Source organism: Festucalex cinctus, chromosome 14 (genome assembly GCF_051991245.1).
Source record: "Festucalex cinctus isolate MCC-2025b chromosome 14, RoL_Fcin_1.0, whole genome shotgun sequence".
Lineage (NCBI taxonomy): Eukaryota > Metazoa > Chordata > Actinopteri > Syngnathiformes > Syngnathidae > Festucalex > Festucalex cinctus.
This window is the reverse complement of record NC_135424.1, coordinates 23,128,364-23,140,000: the sequence shown is the minus strand read 5'-3', so window position 1 is coordinate 23,140,000 and position 11,637 is coordinate 23,128,364. Positions and strand designations below refer to the sequence as shown.

The window sequence follows — 11,637 nt, the reverse complement described above, 5'->3', positions numbered from 1 at the left end:
CTTTTAAAGCCAAGTTTATGAATGCTTGGTTAATTCTAGAATGAAAGCGTGGTAGTCACAATTAGCGAGTTATGAAGTTGTGTTGAAGATAAAAAACTCACTAGTTGAGAGTTCTTCCTTCAAATGAAGATGGTCAGTGGGACAAAATACTTAATTATACCAATTATTGCATACTTACTTGACAGTGATGAATATTTCCATGCAAACTTGAAATGCAAAACTTAATAAAGCTTAGTCTTTTTAGTTTATGATGCTGTTTGAAATTCCATGTTAATAGTTGGTAAATACATGCTGGGGAGGAAAGAGAGAGCACCATACCACAGGACAAGGGGCATCCAGCCCATCCAGGCCTGGCAAGCCCGGTTCACCTTTCTCTCCTTTAAAGCCTCGGAAACCCTGTTTGTGAAATCATCCATTTAAAACCAGCTTTGTAGCCTACGTAGCTAAGCGCTTGGGGACACGATGATTAGTCCCTGCTGTCCGTTGGGCAATTTGACGCAGGTTTACCTCAACATGCAGGCAACCCGGACTGACAGGAACAAAATGCATTGAGATGAGAGCATCAATGTTGATGATGAGAACAGGGTAACTTGACTTGGAATTCTGTTAATGCCACAATTATTAAGCACATACAGCATTTTGACCATGTTTTGTTTTGGATTGTAGTCATATGCGGTTGTGCATATTATAGCAGTGTTCATGCATACAATCAATTGGATTGAGATTTGAAGAGCAAAGAAGTGTTGAGTTTTAAAACTCGAACAATGATACCCATATCAATGATTTATTCCCATCAATCTTGTACCTAGAGAGAGAAAAGAGGCCTGAGGTTGATTAGAGTCACTGAATGCCAGAGCCAAAAAGAAGGTTTTGTCAGCAGTGACCCCTTTTTTTTGGCTCTCAGTTGTACACAGGTTACTGACATACCAACGGACATGGGGCATCTAATCCAGGTGCTCCTTGGTCTCCCTTATCCCCTTTGGCCCCCCTGTTGCCTTTCTTGCCCCTCTCTCCCTGCGAACAACAGTGTATTAAACAAATTACAAACTTCAGTCCTCCTTTGTGTAACTTTTGATTGTGCTACATTAACCCATGTGTTATTTATTTAACATGAGAAATACCTTAGTTAAAAAAACAACAACAACAACAACTAAAGGTTTTAGTGTGTTGTTCTGTATTTTAAGAAAATAACAGAATTTATTAATTTAATGTAAAGGTAGTGGGGGAGTTAGGAATGGGATATCAAAGCCAGCACTTTGGTGAGCGAATGTCAGTTATGCATTTTTGAGCGAATTGCCTGCTCTCTACTGTAAATTTTTATAGCTAGCGAAGTAAAATATTCAAACTTTTTAGGGTGTTTACTTTGTACGGAGCACGGTAGGATACATTACGAAAATATTTAAGATTGCAATATAACGTAATACTTGGCAATACAACGCAATGCTATTGCGTTATAACGCAATGATTTTTGCAAAAATAATAGCGAAATGATGCAAATTATTTGCGAGAGAACAAGCGATTCCACTTCCGGGTCATTAGCAATAGCCTTGGCTATCATCAACCTGATGATTGTTTTGTTAATTAACTCTTAACATTTAGCACTAGGGGTGCACCGATTGATTGACCAGCTGATTTATTGGCCCCGATTTCCTTAATCTTGGGGGGATCGGTGATCGGCCGATCCCTTAAAAATAAACTGATCTTTTCCACCGATCTCATCTCTCTCCTCAGATGTCTGAAAAAGTATCCTCTTCTGCTGAGATGATTAATATGCTTTTATTTTTATTTGAGAGAAATACTTAATGTGCAGTTAAAACAAACTGTTTGCATTATTTCGCAGATATTGTTCAATGTTTTTCACTAAAACAAATGGGAACACTGAAGGTGGCTGCTTATTATGAAGAAGAAAAAAAAATCGGGATCGGCAGGTCAGAGTTTTTAAAAGATCGGGGATAGGTGATCGGCCGGAAAATTGTGATCGGTGCACCTACGCATACCTTATTATCCGATTGTATGCGAAGTATGTCCTCACCTCAGACATCTCTAGATCGTAAAAATCTCTCCAAACCATCATGCATGCTCCAACCAGCGCCGCAGTACATGTAAATCAATTACCCCGGAAGTGGAAGTCTTTCGTTCCCCTCCAAAATAACATTTCGTTATTTTGCAATAGATAATTATATATTTATTATATACCGTAATTTCCGGACTATAAGCCGCGACTTTTGTCACACGCTTTCAACCCTGCGGCTTATACAATGATGCAGCTAATGGAAGCTCTATGGAACACAGATCGTTTTGATATAGAGTTCAATAGTGACAACATGTCACAACAGTATCCGTATGAATAGTGTCTTTTATAAGAAATTAATACTAAAAATAACATTTTCTAACATTTGAGGGAGGAAGTTCATCTTTATAATGTTATGTTCCTAAGATTAGGCTTTGAAACTGCATTGGTTTTTATATGGGGTGGGTATTCCAGCAAGTAGGTTATGTGAAAACTCAAAGGAGGTTCACCCCAAGATGAGGGAAAATGTGAATTTTCCGGTGCAGAGTCGGCTAAGAAAATTTCAGGGTTAAGTCACCCCAATAACAGACTCTGTGAACCAAACTGTCTTGAGGTTTTGGATGCTAAACTTGAACTTTCCAACGCTCTTCTCCCCCCTGAAGCAAACATTTTTCTTGTATGCGTCAAACCCTTTGATGTTGGGTTTAGATAGTGGATGTTTTATACCTGCATTGACAAATGTATTATGAAAAACGTAATATATTAGGAGATCAAATTTTTTGTATATTTTGTCCATATCTAAAATAGCATTTTTGTCATACATCTGGTTTGTAAGTGTGTGGCCCCTGAGTAGCACTGTTGAAATAAATTGCCCATGCTTGATCGAATGATAATAATAATTGGTTCACTGATATAAAGAAATTACTAGAATAAACCATTAACTTTGTTTGTTTGTGTTTTTCTAAGTCATCTCCGGCTCATTTAAAAATTGGAATTAGCCATTGAACACAAACGTTCGCAGGGTGTTCAACCTGCTTGCTGAAATATCCCTACATCTTCTTCTTCCACAACACATAGCTATACTTTTTGGGTCTTTGCGACAATTTCAAATCGTCATGCTGTTGTTTCCTCAGTATGTGTGCGTCTACTGTCAACTGGTGTTCCCTGCAATCAATTAGTAGACAATCCACATGAATCATTCTACACAGCAGTCACAGGGCATGTGCATGCTTAACAATAACATTTAGCAAGGACTACCTTTTGTTGTTCACAGTGCGTATTGCCTTTTAACACACACTGCTACTTAATAGGAAAGCAATAGAAATAAAGTACAGTGTTTTTTTTTAACTGCCTTTTTAAATTGATCAATATGTAGTTATTAAGTTGCTGTGTTATAATTTGATTTGGATTATATCAAGTTCAAGTTCAAAACTTTTTTTCACCATAAATGTAACTGGGATGTGGTTCTTTTCAGAATGAACAAATTATATTTAACTCATGTCAATCGGGAGTCTGCTACTTTTAAATTAAATTACAGTTCAGATGTTCTAGTAGGCTTTTCGTGACCTTTTAAAAAAAATAAAAAATTGCTTTCTAGCTGCAGTCTGAAGGTTTTGCGCTAACAATGCTCTTTGGAACTGTCCTGATCTATTTTCACCTAGCAAAGGCTTTAATTATATGCAAACTACTGACAGCCCCAAATGATGCTGCCACCACGCTTCAATGAAGGTATTGATGCCAAAAAGTTTTAAAAATTAGTTGACCGTAACATATTTATGCCCGTGTTTGACAGAATTTGTTGAAACAAAGGCTCTTAAAGCAGAAGAATTATGCACAGTTCAAAATAGTAGTCACTGTTAGCAAAAAACCTTCAGGCCTCTGCTAGAAAAAAAAATGTCAGGGAAAGCCAACTAGAACATCTAAAATTTATTTTGCTGTTAATCTGGGGCCCTTTAAATGATAGCAGGTGTGTGCTTTCTCCCAATTTATGCGAGTTTGAATGGGGTTTGTTAATTCTGAACAGCTAAATTCTTAGTTATAAGAGGGTGTGGACACTTGTGCAACCACATTATTTCAGTTGTGTATATTTACTTCCCCTCACTAAAAGATTGGTATAGGTCACATTAATAGTGAAAAAACATTTTAAGAAATGTATTTTAGTCTTTTAAAGGCCCAGTCTGTTGGGTTCACTCAGGAAAAGGCACTTTTTAAATACAGGATTTAAACCAACAAACTTCTTCTCAATTTACAGATCTGGGCTTCTCTTAATTTCTGGTGGTGATTTTGTCCTAAACCCCCACCCCCCCAGCCTCTATTTTGCCATTTTGTGTTTGTTTTGTAAACAGCAGGACATTTTCTCCAGCCAATCGCAGAGAGGGGGGTGGCGTGTCGCAAATGGGGCCGGGCGAATGTGTCGGCTGTGTGACGTCACTCTCGCGGCAATTTCAAAGCACGCACGGATTTTTTTTTTTCACTCACTCATTCACATATGTAAGCTAAAAAAAAGAAAAAAGAAAAAAGAAAAAGAAAAGACAGTGGAACAATAGTGTACAGACTTTTTATATCCACTGTAAATACTTGTATAAACAGAACACCTGCTCACCAAGGTCAAGGGTTTCGAGGTTTGCACAGTTGGTGGATGAGTACCCGTACTACTCTACTTCCTGTTTTTCATTTGATTGTTTTGTAGCTCTGTCCTCGAGGTCATTAACATGCAAATATTCACTGTAATTTTGACTTTACTACGGCGTTAGCACATATTAGTAGTAGACAAGGGCACACACTGATTTATGTTGTTTCCGTAGAAGAGGAACTCTTTTGAAATCCAAGAACTCTATGTGAACTACAATCACATTAATGTTTAATATCTGTACAAAAACTGAGAACTCAAAAGAGAGGGAAATACAAAATGATTGAAGTTGTAGATAGCTCAACTTGAGGTCAGAGTTTTGTGTAGGCCAAGAAAGTACTTCCACATGAAACCCATAAACTTGTAAGCATGCATTTGTCTAAAATGCATTAGTATGTTGACTTTCATCGATTTTAACAGTCTGGTCTAACTCCAGATTATTAGTGTAGGAAGTGTCTCATTGTCGGACTGCTTCCGTAGGAAGACAAGTCTAGAGTAGTATCTTAAATAAGCCGTGTGTGTACACACATACTGAAAGGAATTAGCTTTTGTGTCTTCTCATACCTTTAACATCATAACCTGCTTCCTAATTCTTTCCTAGCATGTCAATGTCAACATGACATGAAAAGGATCCATCTAGCGATGGAATCACAGGCAACTCCTTTAAGATTCGGTTTAAAGCTGAGCAGTTTACTATGTTACAGAAAAATATCCTAAACATAGAACTGCATGCAATGATGGGAGCGCATCGTTTGCCATTTAGGGGGAAAGGGAAAACAGTCATGAGCACTTGCATGGTAAATGTACTGTTAAGAAGGAATAGGAATAGGCAAAAAGGAAATGTAAGAGGAGTATTAACCCAGGACTTTAATTAGAATGCAGGAGCAGGAGGAGCAGGAGGCCAAGGTTTGTGAGAGGGAGAGAGGGCAACCCTTGCAACAAAAAGAGCCATGGGGCAAGGTGGAGGGGAGGAAAAAGGGGATAGAAAGACCTGTGGATACAAAGGAACATAGAACAAGAGTAAAAATACCTCCACTATCCCATAGCTTTATATTCAACACTTTCAACTCAATGGTAACATTTTTGCCAAATTTGGGATTGTTTCCAATCTTAGAATGTATTCGTCATTCACCATGTTGAATTAATAACGCTCGTTTGAGTGGTATTATTCCATGGAAGTCAGTTGAGTGTGCTGAATTACACTATGAAATGTGAAGAGTTGATTGATGGGAGTGGAAATATTAAACAAGGAACATGTTAATAGGAAGGAACAGGAACATTATTTTAGAGGCAGGGTATCATCGTCAGCTTACACATGGTGGATAAAATGAAGAAATGAAAAAAGCTTTCTTCTCATTGTAGATGCAAAGGACATTTCAATAAAACATGTCTGTCTCATTTCAAAGTGTTTTTTATTATTATTATTATTTTTTTAGATAATCTATACCTCTGAAACTCTGGGCTTTAAAACATTTAGTACACTATCAATCATGAAAATAAAAAGAAGTCAGCATCCAACATTGTTCAATGCTTTAAGTGGACTCTCTCAATTTCAGCAAGCCCACAATGTCTTGCATTTTGAATAGAGCTGTCAAACGATTAAATTTTTTAATCAGATTAATCACATCTTAGAATTTTGATTAATCGTGTTTAATCACTGACTTAAAAAAGCTTTTTTCCCCCAACATATTTTGCCTGATAAATTTGAAGTGCACCAGTTATGTGTTAATTTTTTCGACATTTAATGTTATGAGGACGTCTTCAAAAATTTATATCTACTGCACACGCTCATCCTGCTTTTTCTAGTCAATTATTTACATAATTTAAAATGGGAAAAAATGAACTACGGCATATGTAAACATTTATTAAATGCTTTACTTTAATGCATGTAGTTATGTTTATTGCTCAATTTCCAACAGCTACCTTTAACGTCTGCGGTCAAAATTAATAGTGTGATTAATCTGTGGTAATACAATGATTAATGCGATAATTTTTTGTGATTAATTAATTAGTTAACGCTTTAACTTTGACAGCACTAATTTTGAACTTCTTTTATACCCAACTTTCAGTCAGCTCACCGGACTTAAAAATGAAAGAAAATTGCATCACTAAATCTTAATCAAGAAATAAAGTATTTCCCCCTTCCTGATTTTTTTTTTTTCATTTATTACACTGAAACGTTCAGATCATCAAAGCAACTTTAATATCTCACAAAGAGCACATCCATCCATTTTCCGAACCGTTTATTATGAAATGTAAAATGCATTTGCAATAACTGGTGATGAGTCTTTCACATCACTTTACTGTAGAGGAATCTTAACCCACTCGTTTTCAAAGAATTGTTTGAATTGTTTGTTAAGACTCATGTAATCTTACAAAACGTTTCACAAATTTGCAAAATATTCATAATTTAACAAGATCGTTTAGGGACAGTGTTCCTACTTTAACTGGCATTTGTTATTTGATTGCAAATATGTTTTGCTTTAATTACATTACATTACATGAATTGGTGAACCACTGGTAAGCATGCCTGCCTCACAATTCAGCAGTCCAAGGTTCAAATCTAGCCTCCAGCTTTCCCGTGTGTCGCTTCCATGTTCTACGGGTCCCAGCGTGTGCATTCTACATGTACTCCAGTTTGCTCTCACAGCTCAAAAACATACATGGTTGGTTAGTTGAACACTAAATTGTCCCTTGATGTGTATGTTTGTTTACCTATATGTGTGCCCTACAATTGTCTCAGGTTGAACCCCACAAATTTTGTTCATACTGAATCAGAAATTCGATTCGGGGTAAAGTAATAAAATTGAATGAATTAGTTTATTCGAAAATAAAAAGTTACTTGGATGCAACTTGTATTTGGCTTGGGAAAAATAAATGTATTTGATTTATATTAAATTGAAAACGATGCTTTCAACTAGTGCTGTCAAAGTTAAAGTGTTAACTAATTAATTAATCACAAAAAAATCATGGCTGAATTCTAAGATGTGATTAATCTGATGAAAAAATTTAATCATTTGACAGTTCTACTTTCAACCAAATCATGAACATAATGAGAAAAACCAAAAAATTTAGCTGTAACAAATCACTGCATTTTTATTTTTGATTTTTTTATTTCGTCCAATGAATCACTTTTTTCAGTGGACGGTTTACCACTGTTTCCAGTTATCTCCATTTGTGGAATAATGGCTGTCACCATAATTCACAGCCGGAGTACCAAAGCGTTGGAAATTACTTTGCAACCTTTTCCAGATTGATGGATTTCAGACAGTTTGTTTCTAATTCGTACTTGAATTTCTTCGGATTGCGGCAAAATGTGTTTCATTTTTAGATCTTCTGGCCTACTTCAATTGTCTGTACTATTTTAGTGATTTTTATTTATTTATTTATGTATTTATTTATTTAACAAATCTGGTCTTAATAAGACCAGGGTGTGGCCAGTGAAATTAAACTCTTTCTAAACGCTTTCTAAAAAGTGGGCTTAATCACAGTTACCTCAGGGACATTTACCCTTCAGTATATGGCCCAACAGTTTCTTCCCTCTAAATAATAATAAAAAATCTTCAATATAGAAGCTGAAATTTATATCTACTTACTTTTCGTCTTTGTGAGATAATAAAATTGGCTTGATGAGCCATACTTGGCTCATCATTTCTCATACTTGAAAAATATGCAAAAAAAAAAGAAAAAAAAAAAAGAAACCTGAAATCAAGAAGAGGGTGAATACCTTTCCCACTGTGTACATCAACAAGACAGAAAGTCTATCAAAAATGGAATAGAAAATTGTAATTTATTCTGATCACAACAGCAGGAGAGGTACTCTCCAGGGTCATTATATGTCAGCCTTTGATGTGTTTTGATATGATTAAGTACATCTTCTGTTCATCTTGTGATGACATGCATTATTCATAATCACACAGAATCAAAGCAAAGTATGTGACTAATCTTTTTTTTTTGTTTCACTTATAATACAAAATAGAGTGTCTATATTTTGGATAATCAGCTCTTGAATTCCCATCCTCTCGTGAGCCTTTGAAGCAATCCCAACTCAGCTCAGTAGCAGAAAAATTACTAATACACGCAAATTTAATTGGTACCACAAGATGCAGTTACAGAGTGAAATATCAAATCCCATCATACCTAGTTTCAGGAAAATTCTATGATGATCATATTTCATCGTAAACTGAAGTGCCTTAAAAATCTCTAATGAATAATGCTTTTTTAATGTGTCACTAAAATCTTATAGTTGTGACATAAAAGGTATTTTTACTAAAATACCACAAGTAGCCACTGGCTGTGTTAAAACATTACTTCCAAAGGCACAGTGTTGAGTTTTCTGTGGAATTACACCACTTTTGTTCTATGCGAAAATACTTATAAAAACTGGCTCCGATAGCTTCATAATCTAAAATACACTTATTTCTTACCCGATTTCCTTTGAGTCCTTGTGGTCCTACAAAGCCCTGAAAAGAGAAACAAGCAAAAACATATAATTAAGCAGATGCATAAACGAATGACTTGTGCAAGTAAATGTTCTTTTTGCGATCAAAAAGCAATTACTAATTTCAGTGTGTCAGAGAAAAATAGGCAATGCAAAGCAACTTTATTTAGCTGAAGACATTCACAAAGCAGAGGGAACAAATGTATAGTAGCTTATTCAAATTACTAAAAGAACATATATTGACACAACATTTAAACACATTTACAAAAAAAATATTTTAAATTAGAAACAAAGGAATCAAATAAACTGAAAGAAAATATATTAAAATTTATTTCTAAAAACACTTAAAATACCTTAATCAAAGGTGTGCGGTTAAAAAAAATAAAACAAAACATAGTTTTTAACCTAGATTAAATAGTATTAATAATTGGGGCGAACTTCATTTCTGTTAGCAACTTATTCCATTTGTGTGAAGCATAATTTTCATTTTATTTCATTTCTTAGTTTGTCAGATGTGCTGTACAGACAGGACATACAGCATAACTGAAATTACAGTCCTCTCAGACCTGGTGCAAATATATATACACATAAAAAAAAAAAAAAAAGTACCGTATTTTCCGCTCTATGAGGCGCACCGCATTATAAGGCGCACCTTCAATGAATGACATATTTTAAAACTTTTTCCATATATAAGGCGCTACAGTAGAGGCTGGGGTTACGTTATGCATCCATTAGATGGTGCTGCGCTAAAGGGAACGTGAATAAAACAGTCAGATAGGTCAGTCAAACTTTATTAATAGATTACAAACCAGCTTTCTGACAACTCCATTCACTCCCAAAATGAATAAACAGCTGTTTTATTATTTACTCTGAGGTAAAGTATTAGTATTAGCTAGTGATCCAAGATGGCGCGATCTTCTGCGCATGCGCATCACCGATCGTGCAGGGTCACCGATAGCGTCTTGACAGCGAGACCTGTTGCGGCTCAATATTGATCCATATATAAGGCGCACTGGATTATAAGGTGCATGGTCAGCTTTTGAAAAAATTGAAGGCTTTTAGGTGTGCCTTATAGTGCGGAAAATACGGTAAATAGTTTAAAAAAATTGTGCACTGCTGTGATGGTAAAGTGTGAAGTGCAGATAATAATATCCATCCATCCATCCATCCATCCATCCATTTTCTTGACCGCGTATTCCTCATAAGGGTCGCGGGGGGTGCTGGCGCCTATCTCAGCTGGCTCTGGGCAGTAGGCGGGGGACACCCTGGACTGGTTGCCATCCAATCGCAGGGCACACAGAGACGAACAACCAACCACACTCACAAGCACACCTAGGGACAATTCGGAGCGCCCAATTAACCTGCCATGCATGTATTTGGAATGTGGGAGGAGACCGGAGTACCCGGAGAAGACCCACGCGGGTACGGGGAGAACATGCAAACTCCACCCAGGAAGGCTGGAGCCTGGACTCGAACCGGAGTCCTCAGAACTGGGAGGCGGACGTGCTAACCACTCGTCCACCGTGCCGCTGCAGATAATAATAGTTAAACATTAAAAGTAAGAAGTAAATGTGTCATCAGTAACTGAATACAAACAATAAACTAACAGAAGCAACGATGAAAAGTTCTGGGCATGGTGGTGGACATCATGACCGCCGGGTGGAAGAAGCTATTCTTGAGCTTGCTGGTTCTGACCCTGAGAGTCCATCGTCTCCTCCTCGATGGCAGCAGGCTGAAGAGGCTGTGGGATGGGTGAGTGGGGTCTCTGGCGATCCTGGTAGCTCTGCGGGGGAGGCGAGTGTGGTAAATGCCCAGAAGAGAGGGGAGAGAGGTGCCTATGATCTTTGCTGCTCTCACGGTGCGCTGCAGGGTCTTAACGGCAGAAGACGGTGCAGGTGCCGAACCACACGGTGATGCAGCTTGTCAGGAAGCTCTCGATGGTGCCGTTGTCCAGAAGCCAGTTACCCAGCGAGGTGCTGAGTCCCAGCTGGAGCAGTTTGTGGATACGTTGCTGAGGGACAATTGTATTGAATGCGGTGTGGGTCTTTGGTGTCCAGGTGGGTGAGGGCCGAGTGGAGGGCAGTGGAGACGGGTAGACTGGTATGCAAACTGCATAACAGCTAAAAGCCACTTCTACATGTTTGCTTTGATACCTGGGATCCACTAACAGACCTAACTCTGCAGAGCTCAGTGCTGCACTGGGTTTATAAGTAATTGCAGTTTCCGTATTTATTTATTCAAGACAAAAACAATACGTGATTTATCGATAATAGGATCTATTTTTTTTTAATCTATTTTACAGCTGACTTGGAGCCACTGTAAAGTCTTTCGGACTGGAGCAGTAAGTTCTGATCAGAACCCGAACTGCAGAGTTCTCAAGGAGCTGCAGCTGTTTGATGTCGTTTTGAGGGAGTCCAGGCAGAAGACCAATAATCAAGTCAAACTTCTCCTGGTATGCTTTGATCATGTAACCCTTCAGTCGGTATATGTTTTTTTTCAACTGGTAAAAGGCTGTTTGTTTGTTTTTTATTTTTATTTTTTTTATTTTTTATTTAT

At 37.3% G+C, this 11,637-nt stretch overlaps 1 protein-coding gene across 1 annotated transcript in view; it reads right to left on the bottom strand.

Moving 5' to 3' along the window:
• The window catches only part of col13a1 (collagen, type XIII, alpha 1), a 77,227-nt gene that overhangs the window by 6,041 nt on the left and 59,549 nt on the right, over positions 1-11,637 (bottom strand). Inside the window, exons 34-35 of the mRNA XM_077496126.1 lie at positions 9,068-9,103; positions 928-1,014 (exon numbers count right to left, since the gene is read on the bottom strand). Of these exons, the coding sequence (XP_077352252.1) occupies positions 928-1,014; positions 9,068-9,103 (123 nt within the window). The remainder of the gene's footprint in view (positions 1-927; positions 1,015-9,067; positions 9,104-11,637) is intronic.